This window comes from Kogia breviceps, chromosome 18 (assembly GCF_026419965.1).
Source record: "Kogia breviceps isolate mKogBre1 chromosome 18, mKogBre1 haplotype 1, whole genome shotgun sequence".
NCBI classification, from domain to species: domain Eukaryota; kingdom Metazoa; phylum Chordata; class Mammalia; order Artiodactyla; family Physeteridae; genus Kogia; species Kogia breviceps.
Genome location: NC_081327.1, coordinates 41,222,792 through 41,248,696, shown reverse-complemented (window position 1 = coordinate 41,248,696; position 25,905 = coordinate 41,222,792). Strand labels below are relative to the sequence as shown.

General features: G+C 51.2%; 1 protein-coding gene across 4 annotated transcripts; it reads right to left on the bottom strand.

Annotated features, from left to right (window-relative positions):
* Nucleotides 1-228: 228 nt before the first annotated feature.
* On the bottom strand, nt 229-25,905 carry HAS3 (hyaluronan synthase 3). Of its 4 annotated transcripts, none has more exons than XM_059044866.2 (4): nt 11,660-11,775; nt 7,913-8,548; nt 4,405-4,506; nt 229-3,590 (listed from the first exon to the last, which is right to left on the bottom strand). In XM_059044866.2, the coding sequence occupies exons 2-4, from the start codon at nt 8,546-8,548 to the stop codon at nt 2,667-2,669; spliced, it is 1,662 nt and encodes a 553-aa protein (XP_058900849.1). In that variant the 5' UTR covers nt 11,660-11,775; the 3' UTR covers nt 229-2,666. The 4 variants fall into 4 exon arrangements, with proteins under 4 accessions (XP_058900849.1, XP_058900848.1, XP_066874762.1 ...); XM_059044865.2 differs by lacking the exon at nt 11,660-11,775 and adding an exon at nt 25,853-25,905 and having other exon boundaries at nt 2,645-3,590; XM_067018661.1 differs by lacking the exon at nt 11,660-11,775 and adding an exon at nt 24,034-24,109 and having other exon boundaries at nt 2,645-3,590.

The following is a 25,905-nucleotide window of genomic DNA, read 5'->3' as shown; positions in this document are numbered from 1 at the left end:
AAGACCCCATCCACTCTCTACAATAAAATAAGCCACCATAGGTGTGCAGTTATCAAGGTAGACCTACTGTATTCCCCAGGTCCAGAGGCAGCTGTGACAACTTACCTGCTTCTGAGTTCCACTGGAATTTCCTTGGCAAAACTAGTTCTTCCTCAAGTACCAATCTTGAAACTGGAATAAAGAGCTAGCTTTTGTTAAGTACAAAGAGGGAGGGAGGAGCTCAGAGGTACCAGCATTATGTGAGAATCTTTATTTTGACAAATAAGTGCAGTATAAAAAATTTGACCTGAAAGTAAAAAAAAAAAAAAAAAAAAAGTAAAAATAAATATGTTTACAAATTATTGTAGAAATAATACAAAAGAGGATTAAAATTCTCATTGAGGAAAAACCAAAATGTGTCCAATTGTATAAAGGCTCTTCCCTTACAAGAAACGGGAATAAAGCTGAAGACCCAGTTTGGTTTCACTGCTGAAAAATGTACAAAATAACTTAGAAAAACCAGTTGAGGTCAAACGTTGTGGGCCCACTACTTGTACCTGCCTGCTCTTGATCTGGAGAAAGTTGATTGTCACAGAGCAAGGCAGAGCTGATGGTAGGACAGCCAAGAGTTCTCCGTCTGGGAGTCCATCCTACATTAACCTTCAAGTAAAAGCTGAAGAAAAACAAGCCCTTAGTGAAGTCTGAACTCTGCAGTTGGCTGACCGGATTTCTTCCATTGTAGTGCTCTAAATAGTTTACTTCTTGGCCAGCAAAAACACAGAAGAGCCTGGAACAACTGCCTTAAGCAAACACCTGCCACCTCTTCCCAGCCTTCATGGATTAGGTCTGATGTCAACCAGCAGCCGTCTTCTTACAAAGTCAAGGTCTGTGTGATGCAGCAGTGTTCGCTGCAGCTGGAAAACCCCTGAGTTCATGGGAGATGAAGCACCAGGGTTTGCCAGTCTGGCTCAGAGCACACTTTGTTCCTTCGTAGGAAGCACCTGGGCACACTAGAGGCTTGCCCCCTTGACTACTGTCCACCTTAGTGCTGGTTCTGAGGGCTCAGCAGGCCCCTCTGAGAGTGGATGTTTGGCGAGAAAGCACGCTTAAGCAAGCAACCTCTAAGTCAAAGGCTTAGTCAGTATCCCAGTTTTCAAACCCAAGAGCTCAGAACAGTCTGTGGATTGCAAATCTGTAGAGAATGGCCTTCCCTCACTCCCCCTCCAAAAATGAGGGAAATCAAACAGCCTCGAGAGGCATGAGAGAAGAGAAGAACCTTAGGATTTAGATACCAATTCCATCTCCTAGTTTGGTTTCTGGACAGAAGCAAGCAAATGCAGTAGTGACTATCCACAACTTGGCTGTAAGAATTCCCTGGAGAAGCCACTGAGGAGAGTGGACAGTCTCAACGATGACCAGCTTGGATCGAGGGTTCCCTTAGGGAACACTGAAAAGCTTTCCATTAGAGGTGATTGTCAACAACCATAGCCTGAACGTCATGGGTACTGCTCAGCTGCCAAGGAATCTGTCCAGGCAGTTCCAAGACTAGCCAGTGTGGTCAGAGGCTCCTAATAGTTTTTCCCCACGTGCTGAGGGCAGGCTTGCCTGTTGCAGAAGGGCCCATGAGAGTCCAGGCTCTGTGTCACTCGCCACCTTGAAATTTCAACTTACCCGATGAGGAGGGTGGAACAGGTGACTATCACTGTGAAGTGAAGTGAAGCGAAGTGAGGAGGCTGTCTTAGACTCAGAGCTGAATTTGAGAGCAGAATTCAGGAGTATACATGTTGAAATACCCAAGCCCTCACTTCCTTTCTGAGCATGTTGGGGTTTAATCTTCCTGGTAGATGACGAAAACACTTTACCTCCTCAGCAGAGATCACAGACAAGACAGTCTAGATATCTGGGCAATTTCCAGGTAGAATACATTCAGCTCAAGGCCTCCATAGAGCTTTGAGCTATGGCCTTTAGCACCACCACCACCATTTGTTCTTCCTGGCAAACTTTCCTTTTTAACATATATATACACACACTTCATACTTAAAACCAGTCCAGTGCTAACTCCCTGCTAGTTTGGCTCATCCTTGGGATGTTGAGATGTGGAATGCAGTACTTCACATAAGAAAGCACCATTCCTGGACCCTGTTTTCTGATGCCCACAGATCAGGCTTCTGGGCCTTGTATTTCAGGCACAATCTTATTGCATTGATAACTAGATCAAGGCGGGGACACGTTACTTGCTGGCTCAGATCTCTCAGAAATTCTCCCCACCACCTCTGATTTTGTTCAGGTGGGCTAAGAGAACTGCTTCCCACGGGCCCTCCTTGCTTACTCACCCATCAGAAGCTGCCACTGAATGGAACTTAGTTTGGTTTAGCACACTTCTCAGTTCCCTCTGGATCTCAGGGGAGGAAGTGGAATCTTGCCCAGAGGCCACTGTGTGCACAGAGGCAAGCAGACAGGTGGCCTGAAAACATACATGCCTCCTCCATCACCCGGAGCTGGACTTGCCTCCTCTAAGCAGAGCTGGCCCAGGCCGTACTACAGTCACCATTCTTTGCACTTCACATTTGTCCTTTGGACCATTAAAAAACTAAAACGGCACTCCCTCCTCCCTCCCACCCCATCTTCTCCATTCCCCTTCCCCTCCCTTACCCATTGCACTTTTCCCACTCTGCTTGAGGGCTACGTCACACCTCAGCAAAAGCTAAGCTATACTGCTCTGGCTTCTTCCCGCATCGCCGGGCAATGATGGCCAGATACAACATGAGGAGGACCACCCAGTAGCAGCCGTATAGGATGGCCCCAGAGACGAGGAAGGCTAGCTCCGTCTCACTGAACAGATCCTGGCAGTACGCTGTGTAGGCCAGCCCCCCAAGGAGGACTGCCACCCAGATGGACACAGGGATGAGGCCAATGAAGTTCACCACGATGGTTTTTCGACCGGAGGTACCCCAGCCAGACTTGTTGATGGTAGCAATGGCAAAGATCTTGGCTGGCAGGAGGCTGGACATATAGAGAAGGGAGTAGAGTGACATGAAGATCATCTCTGCGTTGCCCCGAAGGAAGCAGGCGTATGTAGCCTTGATAATGCCCACCAGCTGCACTGTCAGCAGGAAGAGAAGAATGTTCCAGATGCGGCCACGGTAGAAAAGCTGTATGACCGTGGCGATAAGGAAGAAGGGGAAGAAACCCGTGACCACTGATTCGTAGGTCATCCAGAGGTGGTGCTTGTGGAACCACAGAGAGTTGTAGAGCCACTCTCGGAAGTAAGACTTGCTCCAGCGGGTCTGCTGGTTAAGCCACCGGAGGTACTTGGTGGGGGTCTCTGTGAGGCATTTAGAGCGAGCTGTATACTTAGTCCTGTAGCCGAGACTCAGGACTCGGTTGGTGAGGTGCCGGTCATCCCCAAAGCTGCATTTGCTGCCTAGGAACTTCTGATGGTACCAGTCCTCCAGGAATTGCTGAAGGAGGCTGTTACGGTACATGCCCAAGGGCCCGCTAATACACTGCACACAGCCAAAGTAGGACTGGCAAGCCCGCTCCACGTTGAAGGCCATCCAGTACCGCACACTGCTCAGGAAGGAGATCCATGAATCATATTTGTTGAGGATCTGCAAGGGAACCAGAGATGCTGGGCCTCCTTGCCTGAGAACATGAGCCCCAGGAGACAGACACCAGAGACCACGAGGCCTCCCTACACCCCAAGTGCTGGAGCCCATTGCTCCAGTTCCTGGCCGTGAGTCCTTGCCCAGCCGGAGCTGGGACACCAGAGGCTCAGAGGAGGCGACCACACCCAGTCACTCTCCCCAGCACCAGCCCCACCTCTCCTCTGTGTCATCTGCACCGACTGTCCCAGTGAAGTTGCTCTAGCAGTCAAAGCCACCTTCAATCTCAGGAGGCAGCCTGTGGTGGTGGCCAAGAGAAAGGCTTGAGAAAGAAGCAGACACCCCAGCCACCCATCCTGACCCTTTGTGCAGTTGGAAAGCTTCTTGGGAAGATATGGTATGTTGCCAGCAGTACCCTTGGAAGAAGATCTGACCCTTTATTTGTACCATACTGCCCGGAGCTCTTCAGTGCAACGTCCCTAAGAGCAAGGGTTTCTCAGGGGTCTAACTACAGAGTTGCTTGGTGCACCATCGGCCAAAAAGGAAGCCCCCTCCAGGATGGATGGCCTCAGAACACTGTGCCTCTCCCAGCAGCACAGGCTCTCTATATACCTGTTAAGTGATTTCTCCCCACTTAAAAGAACAGGAAAGGGGTTGGGTAGTAGATGAGCCCTTTGATACCATCGAAAGCTGTCAAAGAGCAAACACCCCTCCAAAACACTACGAAGTCAAGATGCCCATTTCCCAAGCATATCCAATTAGATTAAGAAGCAAAAGAATCCAGACCCCCCCCCCCCAGGAATCCTTGGTTACTTCTTACTTGGACATCTCCCCCGACTCCTCCTACTTGGGGGTCCTCCTCCAGGACTTGAAGCATTTCAATTGTGCAGGCTGGATCCAGCACAGTGTCAGAGTCACACACCTGCAGAGGGAATGCACTATCAGTCCATTTTGACCTCGGGTACACACACACACACACGCACACACACAACCCCCTTTCACATGATACACTTCAAGCCACTAGCGGAGAAATCTATGCCAAATAGAAGGGGTGAAATGAATAACAAAGGAAAGTAAGAAAACGAGTTCAGGTACCAGGCTTGATAGTCACTAGACCGAGAGAGAGATCTCCAGGAGACTTTCAGTGCTGAGCCCAGAAAGGGAAAAGTGCTTAGCACTGGAGAAATCTTTAGCCCCTTACAGAGCCAGCCTCCTCAGAAGTGGTCTTAAAATATTTCTCAAAATGTTATTTCTCTTCAAAAAGTCATTGAAATCAGATGACAAGCATTATGGCTAGACCAGGGCCAGCAGACATTTCTCAGAAGGCCAAGAAATGGCTCCTGCCAGAGGCTACTGCCCAAAGCTTGCTCACAGGATTATGTAGAACAGGGAGGGTCTTCCCTGTTTCAGCCTCTGGCGTCTTAGACAACCAGCCTAAGTGGAGGGTGTATTTAGCCCAGTCACAGGACCTCTAATGAGGCTGCCAGGCCTTCTGTGTTCTGTTGGCCAAGTCTCCCAGATCAGGGCCCAGCATGGCCAAGGGCTGCTCTCACGTAGATTCTACTCTGGATGGGCCTGGAAGCTGGCACCAGCTACCTCCAATCAGGACCTGGATCAAATCCTGCCCAGGGGCTTCCCTGGTGGCGCAGTGGTTGAGAATCCGCCTGCCGATGCGGGGGACACGGGTTCGTGCCCCGGTCTGGGAAGATCCCACATGCCGCGGAGCGGCTGGGCCCGTGAGCCATGGCCGCTGAGCCTGCGCGTCCGGAGCCTGTGCTCCGCAACGGGAGAGGCCACAACAGTGAGAGGCCCGCGTACAGAAAAGAAAAAAAAAAAAAAATCCTGCCCGCCTTTCCTAGAGAGACTCCTGGTTTATTTCTAACAGGTGGCCTGTTACTGTTATTAGTTGAACCTGGGCTACAAACACTTACTCTGGTGGCTGACTCCTCTGTTTTCTAGAAAATTGAGATGATACAAAAAGCCCAGATAACCACTGAGTAGAGGAATTGGTTTCCTGACCCCTGACAGAGCAAAGAACAGTATCCAAAGATAAGCCCAAACCCTGTTCTGCAAAAGCCTAAAATCCTTTTACTAAAGTTGCTGAGAGCCCATTAGCCTTCAGGAAGGGGGCCGCCCTCCACACTCCAGCCCTATGCTTTCCCTCTCCACGTTGGAAGACTCAGTGGCCACACACAAGCAGCAGAAGGCAGAGGGGGAACCAGGCAGTCATCACAGCCACTGCCTCCTACCTGCACCATGACACATCCTCACAATCCTGGCCCAGGCTGCGAAGGCCCCAGGGAGCCTCAGGCCAGACTCCCAGAGCCCCCTCAGCTCATAGGCCAAGCTTCCCAGGGCTGCTGGTCTCAAGACTACTTCCTGCCGTGACCCTATCTCATTCCTCATGCTGCTTGGCTTCCCTCTCCCCAGGGAGGTCTTTCCAGCTGAGCAAGGTTAGGAAAGTTAGAGCTCTTGGCTGCCTGAGTTTCCCCACTGGCTGGAGCACAGTCACCTCCCGAAGCGGGAAAGACACTTTCAGCAGGGCTTATGAAGACAGGCAGAAACCCAGAGTGTGCAATGACTGGCGCCCAGGGCTGCCCCAAGCAGTGAGCCCAGAGCCGTCAAGAGAAAGGCTGGCTCAGGTGCATGAGCCTATCTGCTGATCCACCAGAGCACAGAGGAAAGGAAGAGGTGTGGTAGAGCAGGTTTGGGGGGATCCTGTGCTTCAAGGGAGTAGATGAGAGTCACGACAGCTTGAGCACGTGCCAGGGCTCAAGGGCTTTTTCTAAATCTTCTGAGTCCCCAGGCAAGTCTCAAAGGCCCTTTGACCCTAGGTGAACTGCAGAATCAAGAACTGTCTCACATCCCTCCCTCTCCAAGGCTGAGGAGGTCCTTGGGCCTAAGAAGACAGAAAAAGACAAACATGCCAACTCTCATTGCAACTTTCTAAACGGCCAAAACCAAAAAAATCTGTGGCAAGCTAATTTTAGGTGGGTACAGTATAGAAAATTTGAATATTGGAGTATGCAACATGCTGTCAGCAAGACTGCTAGCACGTAGGTGGGTTACCGCAGCAGCCGCTATCCATTCAAGCAATAGAGAAGGGCAGGAACAGAGGAGTGGACGGTGGATGCTGGACCAGAAATCTGGGGTCCTGGGTGTCAGTTTCTACTTGGTACTGAAATGCATGACCTTTCATCAGTTTTCTCTAGGTTCTGTTATTTGAAAATTGGAGCAGGGGACTTCCCTGGTGGCGCAGTGCTTAAGAGTCCACCTGCCAATGCAGGGGACGTGGGTTCGAGCCCTGGTCCGGGAAGACCCCACGTCCCGCGGAGCAACTAAGCCCGTGCGCCACAACTACTGAGCTTGTGCTCTAGAGCCTGCGAGCCACAACTACTGAGCCTGTGTGCCACAACTACTGAAGCCCGCGCGCCTAGAGCCTGTGCTCCTCAACAAGAGAAGCCCGTGCACCACAATGAAGACCCAACACAGCCAAAAATAAAATTAATTTTTAAAAGAAAAAGAAAATTGGAGCAATGTTAACCTTGTCAGCATAGTAAAATTTCCAGGCTGGTGTCAATGCCTGCTTTGGCTGGAAGCTAGGCAGAGTCTGTTCAGGGTGCTGGTCCTGCCAAGACGGCTGCAGAATCGGGCTGGGGGATGATTCGCACGTGTCCCTCCACCTCACACATAAGAACTTGACACCGGAAAGAGTTGGACTTTTTAAGCCCATAACTAAAACTGTTTGAGTGCTTTGGAGCATGATTTTCTTTTGCTCTTCCCCACACTTCTTTATGAAGAGGCTCATCCCCATGTTGCCAATATCGAGGCAGTATTGCACAGCGGACAAGGACAGACTGCCGGGGCTCAAATCCTGGCTCTGCACCTTACTGCCATGTGACATGAGGCAAGTTACTTAGCCTCTCTGCGTTTCAGGCTCAGTTTCTGTAAGTGGAAATAATAATAGTACCTATCTCCTAGGAGTATTATAAGGATGAAAAAAACTAAAATGTATGAAGTGCCTACAACAGTGTCTGGTATAAAGTAAATGCTATACACTTTACACTTGTTTGCTATTATTGGGATACCAATCCATAGACCTGCCCAGAGTCACAGAGCTAAGTAACAGCAGAACCAGGATTCCCTCCCAGGTCTTTTTGACCCCAGGACCGCTGTGGAGAACCATGGTGCCTACTGTCCTCTTTAGTGCAGAGGAGGAATGTGCACAACACAAAGGACCTAGATTGGACCTAAAAGTCCCCAGGAGAGTATGCCTGCCTGGCTGGACACATCCACACATCCACATACACCTAGGGAGGCACGCTTACCTGGATGTAGTCCACTGAATCACCAAGGGCCTTGAAGGCCGTGTACATGACCTCTCGCTTGCCTCCCCACTTCTGCATGATGCATGAGAAGGTGCTGGCCCGCACCACGTTGCGCACGCGGTCCATGCCCTCCTGAAGGCTGGCCTCCGTCTCGCCCTCACCCGCCTCATGGAAGTTGCTGCGCCACACAAAGAAGCCGGCTTGCTGGGTGCCACCTAGCACCTCATGGAAGATGTCCAGCATGTAGGTATCCTCCTGGCGATTGCCATCCACCACCATGACCACCTTGAGGTCGGGGAAGGCGATGCGCTGGGCTGAGCGCAGGCACTTGCGCAAGTAGTCGGGGTCCTCCTGGTATGCAGCGATGCAGAGCGCCACAGAGCGCCGCAGCGGGGAGGGCAGCTTCAGTGGCCGGCCTGCCCGCCGCATGCGCCGGTGCTCCAGGAAGGCAAACAGGCTCTGGATGAGCAGGTGCAGACCCAGGATGGCACCGTATAGCCCAAAGGACAGGTAGTGTTTTTCTGTGTGGATGAACTGGTAGCCTGTCACATAAGCTGCCAGGATGCCACCCAGCACCGCCAGGGCAAACAGGCTGGTGCCCACCACACGCAGGGCTATTGTCAGCTGCACCGGCATCTGGTGGGATAAGGTGGGAGATGTGGGTCAGGCGGAGGCAGCATCCCTGGTCAATGGCAGTGGGGGCATTTTCTCTGGGCCTGGCCCCGAACCAGAAAAATGACCCACTAATAAAAACAATTACCATTTATTGAGCATGACTACGACTGTCTGTAGACTCAGAAGCCAGACTACTGGGGTTCAAATCCCAGCTCTGACACTATCTGTGTGACTGTGTTCTACCCCTTAGTTAATTCATCTGTAAAATGTGGGTTGCAGCACTAACTTCCTAGCATCTTTGAGGATTATATGGGTTACATATGTAAAGCACTTAAAGTAGCATTTATTATTGTTTGACAAACCAAAGCCAGAGAGAGCTGTGTGATACTGGCAGAACTGGCATCTGCCTGACCCAAAGCTCTCATAGGCGAGCTTCAGTAGGGGTGAGCCTGAGGCCAGAGGAAGCTCTGAGCACCTGAGGGGCCAGGAAGAGGGGGGGGGGCAGGGGCAGGTAGGCAGCCTCTACCTGGCCTATACCCACTAGGGGATTACACCAGTGAGGCCCATGAAGAAAGTGGGGAAGGAAAAGACAGGAAACAAAGAGATGCCAGAGGAAAAAAAGAAGGAAACAGCTTCCCTTTCTCAAAACAGCTAAACCGGTAAGAGAAACTTTCCCTGTGTTCTCTGCTTTCTCACATTTTTCTTATTTATTTGAGAGGCAGGAAAGAAAGGGAAAGCAATCAGGAAAAGCAGACAAAGTAGAGAAGAGGAAATGAACGCTGGGGTGTGGACGGCCCTCCTGGAAGTCCAGCACTGGGGCACCAGAGGGAACTGCAGCCACCACCGCAGCAGCCTGGGAGGGGTGGCGGCCTGGGAAGCCCTATCTACTTGGTCCTAGCGCCCACACAGAATCTCTGTCCACGTCCCCCTGCCCCGCCACTCCTGGAAATGCTGCCAGGTTTTGTTTGCAACTAAGTCAGGGCTTCTAGCATCTGCCCAATTGGAAATAGCTTTTTTAATGAAAAGAGCCTAGCACTCGGAACCAGAAGTCTTGTGCTTGAGACACAGCTCTACTACCTCCTGGCTGCCTGACCTTGCCCAAATTCTCTGGGACTTAGCATCCCTCCAGGAGGGATTCCAATGGCTTCTTGCTCCATAGGTCTCAGGTAAATCATTTTACTGATTAGTAGCCCTGAAAGATTACCCAAGTGGGGAGGGGGAGGAGGATCATCCATGGGGATGGCCAGCTCCCTGCCCTCCATTCTGAGGGCTTCTCCCCATCTCCCCTCCTTGCCATCTGCCTGATCTGGAGAATCCTGTTTCCTCCTCCACCACCACCACCACCACCCACCCTTTGCAGACAATGAGGTCTCACTTCCAAGCTTAAACCCAACTCCTGACCCCCACCTCAACACAAACACACTTCCTTGCCGGTGGTCTGTTCTCCTGCCACCTCTTACATAGGAGGGGTGAGGAACACGCAGTTAGTGCCTCAATCAGCCGGAGACTCAGGCCTCAGCATTCCAGCAGCTTCGGTCCGGAAAGTGCTGTTGGCAGCCTCACCTCTCTGGGAAGCGCGGCCTCCGGGCGCTCTGCCCCGCCGTCCCGGGGAGCCTGCCGCGTACTTCCTCTGCAGGACTCCCGTCCTTCCTTCTCTCCCCCGCCCCCCCTCCCCAGCCCGCGGCCGTCGCACGCGCTTTAGGCCCAGGGGTCCCTAGGCCCTGCATCCACCGCCCAGAAAAGCCCCCGCTCCCCTCTAGAGCTCACATGCCATGGGGGCGCTGCGGGCACTACTGCCGGCCTGCGCTCTGGGAAAGGGCAGGGGGCGCCGAGGCCAACTCAGCGACCTGCTGGGCGCTGGCGCCCCGCCTCGGTGCAGTGCCGGAGGCGGTGCCCACCAGGTTAACGCAGCCAGGAAGACACTGGCCAGGCTTCTCGCCCACGCCAGAGCCTCGCCTTCTGGCGAAGGCGGTGCCGGCCACACCCACGTGCGGGTTTCCCACGACCCAGCCTGGAAGGAACGGAAAATCCAAGGAATCAGTCGACCCAGGCCTCACTCATCTCCTCGGGGGCCCCAGCTACCTTGGCAAAGTGTGCCTGCAGACAAAGACGGCGTCCCCGGTGTCGCCGGCCCCCTCCTTTCCCAGGTGGGACACCCTCCTCCCCTGCTCAGGAAGTGGAGACATTACCTCGGCACCTTTACGCCACACAGGACCCACGAAGGTCCCGCAGCTGGAGACCCCACGTGCAATCAGGCGCTGGTGCGGGGCTCTGCCTCTGGTGGCCCTGCCCAGACAGGGGGCCGTGTCACCCCCAAGCCGGCGGAGGGAGCCTCTTGCACCCCATACCCTTCGCTCGGACGGGATCCACGAGAGCTCGGCCCCGGTAGGCTAACGCGCACCCGGCTTCAAGGGCAAGAGGTTGGGGGCGCTCCCTAAGCCCTCCCCCCACCCCCAGAGATAAGAGAAAGAGAAAAACGCCAGACAAGGATGCACGCCGCCAATCTACTCCCGACACTTTGCGGGCTGCCCAGTCTGCAGCCTCTCCAGCTGACAGGTGCGCCCTGCGGCGGGGCCCACACGCGTCGGGGTGGAAACTTGCGCGCGGGGTAGAGGCTCTTTCCTTTGAGCCCGGCCGCCCTCCCGGCCCCTCCGAGCCCGCAAGGGAAGGGGAGCCAGGCCGCGGGTACGTGCGGCCGTGGGCCGGCTGACCCGCAGAAACCCGGGCGCCGAGCATCTTGGTGCCTGGACAGGTGCGAACCCCTGGGCGGGCCTGGGGCAGGGAGAGACTCCAGCCCGCCTCGTGCCCCTCACCATCGCCCGCCTCCCAATCCATTCACAAAACATTAGCCACAAGGGAGGAAGGGAGGAGCGGCTGGAGAAGGAGAGGATGGAGGAAGAAAGGGAGGAGGGGTCAGCGGGGAGGGGGCTGCAGAAACGGGAGCCGGGAAGCTTGGAGATGCCGCAGCCCTCAGCCCGCCTCCCGGCGCTGGGCGCCGCGCCCGCATGGCCCTGGCAGCCGGCGGGCTCCGCAGGTCTCATCAAGAGGCACCCCTGGAGCCCGGCGCGCCCGGGTATCCCGCGCGGCCCGCCCCTCCGAGGCAGCCGGCCGGCCGGCCGGGCCTGCGCTCACCGTGCCGCCGGCTGCCCGCGCTCCGGTGCTCAGCAGGCCCGCGGCTGCTCCATGCCCCTCCTCCCGCTCCTCGCCGCCGCGCCTCGCTCCACCGTGCGCCGCCGCCACTGCGCGCTCCGACTGAAGAGCTCCGGCCCCGCCGAGCCGCCTTTAAGTACCTAGCGCGTCCCCGCCGGGAGAGGCGCCCTCCTCCGGCCCTGGGGCCGGGAAAGTTGGGAAGAGTGGGAGGGCACCCCCGAGGGCCGCGAGGTAGCACCTCCTTCCCGGCTCGGCAGGAGGTAGCCCCACGCGGCCGGCGCGCGGTGGGACGCAGGGTCCCGAGTGCACGCGGCTACTCCAGTTCGCAGACTCAAGAGTCTCCGCACCCTCGGTTCCCCAACCGGAGCCGAAAGCCGAGCTCCTCCGCGCTCGTTCCGGGACCAGCTGCCCAGGGGGAGGTGGTCATTGTGCTCAACCTAGAACCTGAAGCGTAGTTAACTTCAGTATAACCCATACGGGCTTCCAAAATTGTGACTCTCAGTTGCCCCCTCCTCTGCAAAGCGGGCACGCGGGTAGAAATCCCTCGACTGCAGCACGCGAAGGGACTGTGCGCTGTATAGGGTACTCCCTAAAGCCCAGACCCCAGAACCTTCCTGCCGGCAAAAAAAAAAAAAGGCGCAGAAGAGAATACTTGTTAAATACAAAAAGATTGGTCAAAGGTGTTAACAATTGTGAAATTGTGACAAGCTTAGCTTTGAATCCCGCAGTGGGGCGCTGATGACCTTAAAGCTTTTTAAAAAGCTGCAATGGTTTTGCAAGAACCTTGGAAGTTCCGGTGTCCTAAAGCCAAAACCAACTCTCCTCTCCTTTTTACACCTTTATTTCCGACATCCATGACCTCCTAAATTCCCAACTGATCTCATCTCCATTGGTTCCCAAGCTCCCGAAAGCTGGTGCTAGACTTGGGTGAGGTGAGGTGAGGTCACATGGAGTTGGGGGGAGGTGGGGAGTTCTTAGCAGAGGAAGTTAGTTTAGAACCAGCTGAAACACGCTGGGTTTCTAAATCTCAGAAAATCTTGGAGGTATTATAATTGAAGACTAGTAAAAAACAAATTTACATATCTTCCAGATACACCTGGGACAATTTCCATCACTTTTTCCAAGCTGCAACAAATTTATAGGAACCTGAGTTGCAATCTGTAAGCTGCTCCTCTCAGAAGTCTTAGGGGCTCACCCTGACTCACTCTGGGCCACAGAGCTCACCCCTCAGTCCCCCAGGCAAGCAGACCCCTGGCACACCTCCTCCACCCACCCCACCCCGCATCTTGTGTTACCTAAACCAAATCACTTCTGGCTTTTGCTTGAGAAAATCATCACTAATATGCTACATGGTTTAAACATTCTTTGTGTGCTTTTTAAAACTAGTATTCGCAATGGGAATGTGTTTTGAACCTCAGATGGGCCCTAATAAGAGCAAACAATGCACAGGTGGAGAGAGAAGCCCTTGGTTAAGAGGACGACTCCAGAGTCAGTTCTGCCCCTAGCTGTGTGGCACTAACCTCAGTGTCTTCATCCCAGAAATGGGATTGAGTATCTACTGGACAGGGCTGTCACAAGGATTGAAGTGACTGACTGAGAGTAAGTGCTCAGTAAAGGTTAACTGCAGCCAACTTCAACCAGAGAATGGCATCTGCTTGCTGATGCTATGGATTCTACATGCCTATCCCTCCAGGATGTGACACTTGGTGACAGGAAATTCAGAGATCAGTGTTCATGAAAAATGCCTTGTCTCAATTGCATTACCGACTCCTTGAGCTCTAGGCCACCGCCTCTACATCCAGGGGCATCACAGAGCCTGGAGTTGCCAGAGACTGGAGGAGCTATCTCCCACCCAATTTGCCATCTGCAAAATTCTAGAACACGGGAAACAAGCAGGGGCTGGGCAACAACAAAGATGAGTGCATCGGCCTGGTGGGGAGCCGAGGTCCCATTTAAAGGAGATGTCCCTTTGAGAGGGAAGGCCCAGTGTGGCCAGGTGCTCTGTTGTTGAGAAGCCAGAAATCCAGATTTTTACGTGAAATCTCCTCATATTAAAGTGTTAGCTACTAAGTCAAACGTTAAAAAGCACTCCACAGGCCAGGCCAAATGTATCTGGGAGTCAGATCCAACCAACTGGCTGCTTGCAAGTGACCTGTTTAGATGCTTAAGGAACGGAGCAGCCAGTTTGGAAAGGTCCCGTCTGCCCTCAGCAACACAGCAACATGACTTCTTGGGTGCAAGTTTCCTGGGGCTGCTCCAGGACCATCTCATGCCTAGTTAATTTCTAAGGCTCCAAATTTGTCCCACAGGCTTACTGCCTGTCTCACGCACCTGATTCCAGGCAGGTTTATAGGGGGTGCACTGGTACAGCACAACCTCACTAGTCAGTTAAAACCTCCTAAATAAACAGCAGGTCCAGATGCAACATTATGAGAACAGTAAACACTCTGCCCATATCAATTGCCTTGGCCCCCTAAATGGCTTCCCCCGGGGAGCAAATTCTCTTTTTCTGGTCTGCAGGGCCAGCAACCTGGTGTTATCAGGAAGCTTGGAGAGTCTTTACCTTTGTGGCCCGGCAGGATTTGCCTGTAACTAACATCTACTTTGCCGTGTCCTATTTGCATTCATCTCTTCAGGGGGAGATGGGTAGGGGAATCCTTAAGGGGCTGATACAATAAAGCTCACGTTTATCTCTGCTTACCACTGGGGATTTAGAAATAGGACTAATTCCATACCCAATTACTTAAAAATGTGAATTCAGAGGTTGCTGAATTGGCTTTTACACAGGTTCCAGAGGGTAAGCCTCCTATTCAGCTCTGTAGCAGAAGATTCATGCGGCATTTCAACATTCATTTACCAAACACTGAAGACCTGCTCTGAGCAGAGAAAGATGCTTTGGCACTGCAGTCTCAGCCTGGTCCCTGACATCTACATGGTTATCCGTTTTGAAGACAAATACACTTGAAAACTTAAGTCACCGTACAAGAAAGTTTATAATTAAATGGTTTTTTTGGTTTTTTTTTTTGTGTGTGTGTGTGTGGTACACGGGCCTCTCACTGTTGTGACCTCTCCCGTTGTGGAGCACAGGCCCCGGACGCGCAGGCTCAGCGGCCACGGCTCACGGGCCCAGCCGCTCTGTGGCATGTGGGATCCTCCCGGACCGGGGCACGAACCCATGTCCCCTGCATCGGCAGGCGGACTCTCAACCACTGCGCCACCAGGGAAACCCTATAATTAAATGTTGATGAGAGAATCCAACTGCAAGAGTTTGAAGATTTCGGGAAAGAGATCTTTGTGAGCTGGTATGGGCTGGGCAGAGTTTCATGGAGGACTTGAGCTGACTGTGTAGAGAGACAAGAAACAAAGCTTACGAACAAGAGTAGGTAGAGGAATGGGTGAGGTGTGTTTGAAGGCCAGCAAAGAGAGGTCTGGATGAAACAAGAAATTTACACTGAAGAAGTTGCAACGGTGCCTGCTCTGTAGAAAGTGCCTCATAAAGTCTAGCTGCAGAGAAGAAGGAAGCTAGGGATGGATTCTGGAAGGCCTTGGATGACTGAATAAGGAGTTTGGTGGATTTTATCCAGTAGGTAACAGAATATTGAAGGTGTCAGAGCAAGGTAGTAAGAGGTTCAAAGTATTATCTGGGGATGGCTGAGCCAGTGGTGTTTTGGGGTAAGGACTAGGAGTGGGGTAGGAGATCTGTTAGGAGGCAGATAAACCACAAGAAAGGGGTGAGAAAGGGCAGCTGTGAGAATTGTTGGTGCTGCCCTCAGGAAGTGGAGGTGAGGGCAGGCAGTGCCAACTGTCTTGGGCACAAGTGAGAGTACAGGTGGAGGAATAATCAAGGAAAAGAGACTTCGGAGGGGGGAGGGGGCCATTCTCAAAGCTCTGGAGGTTTTGAGAAGACTGAAGCTGACAGTACCACAAACATATATTTCACCTTTCAACTAATTTTCAAATCCAAACCCATAAAATACTCAAATACCTTGGGGCCAGTAGGAGCCTGCCATGGATCCCTAGTCGTCACTCGGGCTTGAAGCTGCGGGACAGCGCGGCCAGCCGGTAACCAGGAGCTGCTCGGCTCCGCGGCAGCCCAGAGAACGACTGGGCGGGGGAGGGGCAGAGGACGGTCTCGCTCCACAGGCCGCCCCTCCCCCGGTGACCTCACGCCTCAATGCTCCATTCTGGCATCCGGCGAAGCCAAGCAGAATGGGGGATGGCAGCCGAGCCACCAGGTCTCCCCCAGCCCCTCGGGGCTTCATGCCATCCACCTCCTCTGGGCCGACCACAATCAAAACCTCTTGAAGGTAATGAAGGTGGATTTAAATTGGCCGCCAAAGAGTAGCTGGTTATGGCCCCCAGCTGACTGCACAGGGCCTCCTCCTCAAGGCAGCCTAATAATCTGCCACACTAGTTCATACATAATTCCAAGTGGAAAGCGTGTGCCTTGACAGCGGCAAGGCAGCTACTACCAAGCAAAGTTATCCCTTCATAACTCTTCCCTCCCACCGACAAGTACTCTGTAATCAGTACCATTTCTAGGTGCTACGTTTGAAGAAGCAGGTTTAAGGACTTCTCTGTCCTGCAGTTACAATGGTTAGATTTTAACTCCAGTCTCTCTCCTTGGATAGAGGAGTCATTTTCATTTCAAATTAAAGGGCCTCTGCTCTGCTGGAGGCAGAGCTGCCAGCTCCTACTAAGGGGCTAGGTTCTTTTATGCTGGCTTGAAGGTCAGGATTAGAAGGGCACACAGAAGGATAACCAAGTGTCAAGCCAGACCTGGAGATGTTTTCTTGAAATCCTGAACAGGAAAAGCTCTTCCTGGCCATCTTTCCTTCCTCTCCCTCCCCCAGGTGAATGCAGAAAGAAATCCAGAAGGCGATTTTAAAACATAACCTACCTTCTTGGCAGAATATCGTGCAGCTACTAAATATAATGTAATGTTCGGGAAGAGAATGTAGGAATAGGCAAAAATGCTTATAATGCAATGTTAAGTAAAAAAGGCAGGATACAAAAATTGTCACGTATGAATGACTACATTTACGTTGTTTTCTTTTGAATCCTATGAATTAAAGGGCAGGAGAGAAATTCACCCAGATATTAAGATCAGGTTTGTTTGGGTGGTAGAACCATGAATTTTTTCTCTTTGCCCTTTTCTCTGTATTCTCCAAACATTCTATAAATAAGTATAATAGTCTTGTAATAAAAAGATTATTCTAAAATGATATGAATTGTAAATTCACAGAATTTCCTTCTAAACTAGCGCTGGGTGGGATACAGCCCATATCATATGTGGGCTCATGTATAAAAGTCTGGCAACCTCAGTCTACTAAGAAAGCAGGAGAGTTGGGAGGGCCAGGATATAGGATTAGTGGTAGCCAAGACTCCAGTGCTTCGCTTTATTTAAATCCCTCCCACTGTTCCTTTTCGAGAATTTCTGCAGGGAAGAGGGGAGTATGTAGAGCTGTGCCTGCTCATCCAGCAACTCTGAGTGAGTGAATGATAAAAAGACTCCTTCCTTCCTCCTGGCAACACAGCCCAGAGCCAGGGCACACGGCTTGCCTGGCACAGCCCAGCTGGTGTCAGCCCCCACTCAGCCCCTCGTCCAGGGTCACGGTGATCCTGGGGAAGGGAGGCAGGTGCACTAAATGTGGGCTCTCGTGGTACCGTGTAGGATGCTTTTCCTGAAAAAAAGTATTTCCAAGAATGATGATGTCAACAGCATTGCACTCCTGCCCGGGGAGAGGCTGTCTCCTCTGGGTGCTGTAAACCTACCCCCATGCCAGTACCAATGGGTACGTCCACATCCACACGTGCAAGTAACATACTGTACACAGAACGGACACACGCATACTTGCTCATTACGCAAGCGCACACTCACTTTCCCGGACTTTAGCGGGATGCAATCCCAGCCTACAGCCCCAGTTGCAGGATCAGCAGAAGAACAAAACCACTTAAGGTAACCTTGTTCCAAATTCATTTGGCTTCATTACAATAACATCAGCCACAGTTCTTAAATGTGCTGGCGCTTCTGCTTCATGTCCTTTTTCTCGATTAAAGACACTGTTAGTCATTGTCACAGAGGAGGTCCGAAGCTGGATTCTCCATAAAAGCAATTAGAGAAGAGCTGAGGGTAGAGGCAGTTCCCATCAGCTCCTTCGTGGGGACAGACCCCCCAAAATATGTCCCACTCTCAGATTTTTTTTGCTAGGACACCCCCCCTAACACACACACACACACACACACACACACACACACACACACACTCTCTCTCTCTCTCCCTCCCACTCTCTCTCTCCTCTTTTCTCACCAGCTAAGCTAATGTAGTGGTTCTCACGTCTGTCTGGCTGCTGCACGTTAGACTTTTAAAACCTGGGGAGCTTTTTGAAAAACACTAATGCCTGGACCCTATCCCAGATCGATTTAGTCACAATCACTGGGGGTGAGCCCCAGGCTTGAATTTTTTATTTAATTCCCTAGGAGATTCTATTACACATCCAGCCGTGAGAACGCATCCTGAGGATTCTCCTCAGCTGGGTTTCCAAGTGCATTTCTGGCACTGGGAGGACAGCAGACAGCCAGCCATTCCCAGAGGTGAGCTCCAGAGCGTACAAGTCTCTATCCATTTTCCTCCAGCACCATGCCTGCCACACTTGCTTTAATTAAGTGACCTTAAAAACTTAACAATGAACCAATGAGCTATTAAGCCAGGAGGAAAAAAAAGAAAAAGGAGAAAAGATGCTGATTTGAGGTGTAAATTAGGAGGGAGAGCCAAGGAGAAACAGAGGAGGGCAGACAGGACCAGCTGGGCACGTCACTCCCCAGATCTCCGAATCTACCTGGAAATGGGCTGATATAATCTTTTTGTTGGCAAAGGTGCTGCCTGCTTTTTCCAGAAGAACTGGGGGAAAGCCACGGAGGAGTTACCAAAAACAACTAGGATTAGTTTTTGTTTTACAAAGGACAGGACTTCTGCACACTGAGGGCTTTTCCTACCTAGACGATGGGTTAGGGTAGTGGATCTGGGCTGCTCTCTTTTGGGGCATGGAGTCTCCATGACTCTCTCTCACATGGTCCTGGCCTTGGCCACAGAGAAACACTCACATGGCTGATGCTGGAGCCTTGTTCTTTGCACTCTCTGAACAGCACTGATACAGTTTCTTTGGAAAGTGGCAGGGGGACTCACCCCAGGCCCAGCTCTTCGAAGCATCAGCACCACCATTCTTTTAGTAAAGACAGCCTAATTTCAGGCTGGCCCTTCCCTAAGATTAACCTGGTCACCATAGGTTTTGAAGTTTGGAAAGTGGTGTGTGGTCGAATAAAGGGGTGTGTGAATGTGCCCCACCCAGGCACTGTTCTGAGCAGGTTTTAGCTCTTAAGGCAGACAGTGAAGATTAAATTTTACATCATTTAATAAACCACTGGGCTTCCCTGGTGGCGCAGTGGTTGAGAGTCTGCCTGCCGATGCAGGGGACGCGGGTTCGTGCCCCGGTCCGGGAAGATCCCACATGCCGCGGAGCGGCTGGGCCTGTGAGCCATGGCCGCTGAGCCTGTGCATCCGGAGCCTGTGCTCCGCAACGGGAGAGGCCACAGCAGTGAGAGGCCCATGTAAGACAAAAAAAAAAAAAAAAAAAAAAAACCCCAAAACCAAAATAAACCACTTAAATGCCCAGTAGCTCTTCCTAGTTCCCCAGCAGAGACGGTGCTCCTGCAGCTCTGAAGCTGCCCCGCAAACTGCCCTCCTCTCGTAATACCAACAACTCTCACCCTCAGCGCCCCCTGCATCTCTGAGATGGAGTTAGGTGCTGGCTAACTGGTTCCTATAATAACTAGCAAATAAAGTCAGAAGTTTCTTTGCTCTAGTGCACTCACTCGCTTCTCCCTTTTTCTCTTCCCATCTGCAAGAACTTATCTCTCTGGAACTTATTTTTCCCTTCTGCAAAATAGGGCCATTAATTCCAGTCTCATTTATTTCTCTGAAGGAATGGTATGGAATAGAGCTATCAATGCATTTATGTGAGAAATACATACATAAGCATTAAAACGATCCATTGTTATCATTCTGAGATACCAAAGTCTGAGAACCAAAACCCTGCTTACAGGAGGTAAAGGGGTAAAAACAAAAAACAACAAACCTTCAAAGGAGACATTTCTGGGCTCTGACTGGAGCTCACGGGAAGACTTACTACATTTTCTATGTTCCCACACATGGTGTGGCAGCTTCAAGGGTCTACTACCTTAGCCACCCCCAGAAAGAAGAACAGGCCTTTCAATGAGCAATTTACAAAAGCTGCCAAAGTATAGGAGCAGGTGGGCTCTGGGGCTTTAGCAAATCTCATCTCCGGCTGCTAGGCAAACTACAAGGTCAAAACCAAGATCTATAACAAGTTCTGGTGTTTGAGGTTAGGTTTTGATGTACGTGGACACTACCTGGATGGAATCAGGGCTGAGGTTTATCTTGACATACATGGTCCATCTGAACAAGCAGGGAACCAGTGTCATTATCCTCACTTATATTAACAGTTTAACACTTGGAAATATAGTGTCTATTGAGTGGCAAAGCACAGTGGCTAAAAGCTCAGGCTTGGGAGCCAGACTGCCTGGGTCCAAATACTGGTTCGGCTACTTCTCACTAACTACGTAATCTGGAGCAAGTAATTAGCCTCTTGTGTGCCTCAGTTTTCCCATCTGTAAAACAGGGATAATAATAATAATACCTACCTCAGGACTTCCCTGGTGGTGCAGTGGTTAAGAATCCGCCTGCCAGTGCAGGGAACACGGGTTTGAGCCCTAGTCCGGGAAGATTCTACAATGCCTCGGAGCAAGTAAGCCTGTGCGCCACAGCTACTGAGCCTGCGCTCTAGAGCCCGTGCTCTGCAACAAGAGAAGCCGCCACAATGAGAAGCCCACGCACGGCAACGAAGAGTAGCCCCCGCTCGCCGCAACTAGAGAAAGCCCACGTGTGGCAACGAAGACCCAACACAGCCAAAAATAAATAAATAAATAAATAAATAAATAAATAAATAAAAATAATAATACCTACCTCATGGGCCCAGTGTGAGGATTTAGTGGATTAATAGATGTCAAGTGTACAGAAGAGCACAATAAGCTCTTTACAGTGTTAACTGATTATGATGTACAGTGACGTAGAGCTACAGCAATCATTCATCCTGCGTTTCACAGGATGAACCTGATACTTTAAGGGGCCGTCAGACCCGATATCCTGAGTCTGGTGTGCAAACCGTGGTCATTATGCTGGGGACACCTCCAACCCCATGAGAAGGCATGCCCTAACGCTCAGGACGGAGTCTCAGAGCTGAGAGCCTCGTCAGAGCTCTTCTGAATACACCTGCAGGAGCTCAGGATTTCTCTCCAGGACGAGTACTGGTAGCTGGACTTTGGCTGCCGGTGAGCATACTTGCAAAGTGTTATTGTGCCCCTACCGGTGGTTTTGATACACAGAAAACTCCATCCCCTGAAGATTTCCTGGGCCTGAACTATTTAGGCAATGGTGTTAACACTTTGCTGTGGTGACTGAACCTGCATTGCATGGTTATTAAAGCAGTGTCAGCTGAGGATGGAGGAACGTAGATCGGCACAAGCGTGTTGGTGGAAGGAACACTGAAAATGTTCATATCTTCTGGATCCAGCCTTCCAACCACTTAGGACTTATCCTATAGAAACACTTCAGTATGCAAAGAGTTATGCTTGAGAATCATTAAAGAATCACTGGAAGTTAGAAATAATTCAACTGACCATCAGGAGGCAAATGCTTAAACCAGCTGTGGCTCATCTATACAAGGGAAGACACGCCACAGCACCAGGGAGAGGGAGCTGTAAGTACTGAGTGTCTCCAAGGTATGTGACTAAGAAAAAAACGTATGGGACACGCTTTATGGTGACAATCCCGTTTTTGTTTTTGAAAGCAGTAATAAGGTATATTTGTGTTCTTTTGGGAAAAGGATGAAAGGAAGGAAAGGTCTAGAGGGATATACACCCAACTGGTCAGTGGTAACCTTGGGGTAGGAGTGGAGGCGAGATTGTGCGAACTCTTCTTTGTTACATATACTTTGTTATAATTCATAAAACATATAATCTGCGCGCACACGCACGCACACACACACGCACACACACGCACGCACACGCACGCACGCACGCACGCACGCACGCAGCCGGGGCATTTGTACCTGAGGGCTCTGCCGCTCCTCAGCGCTCTGAAGGCAGGGGGCCAGCACAGGGTCGGCATCCCTCAGCTCGTGTCAGCAGAGTTCCAATGACTGCTTCCTGCGTCCCACATGCCGGGGCTCCTGCGTGTATATGAGCTCCTGAGTGCTTCCCAAACTGTGCTCTAGTTGAAAGGGCTTTGCTGCTATACTCATTTTCGGGGGAGAGGTTCCACAGGATTCAGGAGATGTTCAAAAGAGTCTGCCTTAAGCCCCCCAGGAGACTTGGGCCAAATTCCACCAAAAGGGAATAACAATAGTTTGCCTCTCTGTTCCACGATGTTGTTGTATCATACAAGTTCATGGCTAAAAAATGACCTTCCAAACTAAAGGAAACACAGAGTAACTGATCTTGCTATTCCATGCCCCCAGGGACTGCAGAGTGTCACGGGGGTGGGGGCAGGTAACACCTGAGCCTCCTGGGAGTACGGGCCTCCTTGAGTCAGCATGAAGAACACTGGGAAGGGACAAGAGGGATGACCCCTCAAATAAGTGGGTGCGGCCCCTTCCAGGGCTGATGGGGCAGGTCTGCGCTGCCTCTACCCCTGCTGGCAGGCACGGGGTACGCTGAGCAAAGCCCAGAGCCCCGCCAACAGGGCAGAGTGTAGCAGCTGGTGTTCTAAGGAGACAACTCCCCAGCCCCCAAGTGGCCAGTCAGCTCCGAGCAGAGTGGTGCATGGAAGTGAGGTGCCGCGCGCTGCAGGGAGGCTGCCGCGTGTGACTGCAGAAGCTCTGTGGCTGCAGAACTCGCTGGAGGACACAGCAGAGCCCTTAGAGGTCACGCCTGCTGCTGTCCAGGAGGCAGTGGAAGAAGACCACCCCCCACGCCCCCGTCGCGGTCAGGGCAGAGTGGCTTGCCTCCCACAGCCCACCCTGGAACTCAGCTCCCGTTTTGACTCTCTCCCTTGCCACTGAAATTCCAGCTGAGCTTTTGGATTTCTGTGCAAAGAGACTGCAGAAGCCAATCTTGTTTTGTACAGGTCAGGTGAATCATCCCCCAACCAACTGATCAACTTGCACGTGTCTTGGCCATCCCTCCACTGCAGGTGGCAGGCAAGGCTCCCTTCACTCGCAGCCTCACAGACAAAGAGGTGCAGCAGGGCGGGGGGACGGAGGCCAGACCAAGCCGTCTGCTGTCCTCTTTCTTCTGGGGCCAATGAGGAGAAACGGCTGCTGCCAAAGAAGGGGTTGGTGAAAGGGGACGGGGCTCACCGCTTCCAAACTGAGAAAAAACTGTGGTTGGATGTGCACTCCTTCTGGCTCAATATATTTCCCATTTTACAGCTTTTATCATCTTGCCCTCAAAGCACTTTGCAAAAACAAGCTGAAGGGGCTTCAGGTGGAAACAGGTCTGTGGCTGCCCCCGCACTCAGAGCGGTCCACAGGCTCCACGCTGTTCGGCACGTCGCCCCCTGCACCCCCTCTGCTCCGCTTCCTGCCCGCGCGCCGTGCTCAGCAGCACTGCCCCTCCTCTCTCACCTCCGGGCCCCGGCATTTGCCACCCGCTCTGCCTGGACCACTCTTCCCTCAAGTATCTTCTCGGCCGCTCCTTCACCTCCTTCTGATCCTTACTCAAACTTCAACTTCTCAGTGAGGCCTTCTCTGGACAACTTATCCAAACTCACAGCTCTCACCCCATACACTCCTCACCCCTCCTTCCCGACTTGATTTTTCCCTAGAGCATTTATCACCATTGGATATCCTGCTTTATTCTTTATCTTACTTGTTGCCTGTCTCCTCCTGCTACAACGTAAGCTTCCCCTGAAGGTAAGCATTTTGTTCACTGCAGTGTTCTCAGCACCTGGTGCAGCGTCTGGCACACAGTAGGTACTCAACAAATTGTTGTCGTCGTGGTCTCTGATTCGCTTTCCTACCCTCCTGTCCCTGGTCAGCCCTTATACGTGGATGGGTCGGCAGAGCCATAGGAAAGTGAAGGAATGGAGAAGAGAGGTGAAGAAAGAAGAATATGAAAATATGGAAAAGTATGTGTTTGGAGAGATGATAAGGAGCAAAGTGCAAGTTAAGAGATTTCTGATTAAATAACAGAGAGTGTGTAGAAGGGTAAGTTTGTGCCAAGGAGGAAGGACAAAACAGCAGAGAGGGAAACTCTCCAGAATGTCCAGTAAGTCTAACCTGATCAACCAGTCGACACTTGGGCAGAGAGCCTGGGGTTTGGCTGCAGCCACAGCTTTGGGTTCCTGCCTGTCTCTTGCCACAGTGCCATCCTCTGGAGACCAAGGGAGATGTGCCGGTGGCCTAGAAGAGGAGGAAGAAGCAGGGAAGGGAAAGGGGGCAAGTAAAAGACCAATGAGTGATACAGGGGGGCGTGGGACAGACTGCAACGCAGTGGAGGGGACCGGAGGTGCGAGGCCAGGAGAGTTTCTGTAGCTGAGACAAAGGGAGGAGACTGGAGGAGCAGCAGGAGAAGGCCGCCTCGGAGGGAGAAGAGACGGGCAGAGGTGGGAGGCAAGCACAGGGACGCCGCTGTTACACAGAACCAGACACACCTCAAGGGCCTGTGCAGGAAAGCGTCACTACTGCTCCTGCCATCTGCCCCTGGAGTTCTGTGCCTTTTTCTTTTTTTTTAAGTTTTGTGTTTTTATTATCATAAAGCTCTCAATTCTCATGCTCCTTCTCAAGGATGGAGACATATATAGATATAGATATCTATATACATAAACAACATGGGAGATTATTTTACAATTTGGTAATTTTTAATATTTTGGTCATATTTGGTGTTTAGAAGGGTTACATTAAGGTATCCTCCCCTTGAGTTTGGTAACAAGGACAGAAAAGGTTAACTCTCTGAAACTGAATCCATCAAAATCAATAAAGAACAGATGCTTTTAGCCAGTTGCCAAATAATTCAAATTAAGAGGCAATTTATAAATGGAGACAAGGGGACCAGAATGCTTTGTGAGGCACTCCGTAGACTAGGTGTTTAGATTAGAGAGTTTCTCAGTCTAATCAAGCTGATCAATTAGGCTATGTCCTCAGAACTGAAATACATTTAATGCAAATAAAGTTGTAAATTAAGCCAACCTTCTAACATACCTAATCTGATTATCTTAAGTGGGTTTTATGGGGTTTAGTTAGAGGAAGGCCAAGAAATAAAAACTTTTAGTGTATATCCAGCTGGTCCAAAGGAGATTCTTCTCTGATTTGAAAGCCCAATCCTGATTTTCTAGACATCCTTGGTTTGGAAAATGGAATAATCCAGCTACCCTAGCTGAACGGAAATATTCCTTGAAAACACCTGACTGCTTCTGTTCACCGCTCTCTAGGCTGACCTGTGGGCCGTGGCTGTCTGTGAGCTGGCCTCTTTAAAGGTATGCTCACCACAAAGGTTCTAAGCTAAGGATGCGTCTGTAATCTGGCCAGAAGAAAACAGCCTGATGTGAACTGGCAAGTGGGCCTGCTTGTAGACAGTCCTTCAGTCACCTGAGAGTTTTGGGAAATTGTGTTTTGGTTCTGTTGGGCCTGGTCACCAGAGAGTAGGGATAGAACCCTGTGATAAAATTCAGCCCTGCAGAGCTGAGGACTGGTTAAGGACTCTGGGTTAGCCTCACCAGGGTGTTGATGACTGGGAGGGGTTGTCTGAAGCAATCATCCAGTATGTTCTTTTTTTTGTCTTCCCTTTTAGCTGCAATCAAAATTCAGTAGCCAAAATATATAAAGAGATAAAAAGCCGTCTAGAGTGCTACGTGTGAAATGACTTCAGTAAACCTGGCATCAGGTCACCAATACACAATGCACTTTCCAACAGGCATTTAGTACAAACACATTGTCTAAGCATTCCTCTTTCTCAAGGAGCAGAAGACTGAAGGCAGGATATAAACTCTCTCATCTGAGATGTTTGTGGCTCTTTTCTCCTATAATCAGGGCAACTCTGTGCTAACAGTAGCAGAGGGAGTGAAAGAAAATGGCCTGGGAGGGCAAACACAGCACTTACCTTTCTTCTCTGGAAGATTCAGCCAGCTTGACTCTCTTTTCTGGAGATCAAAT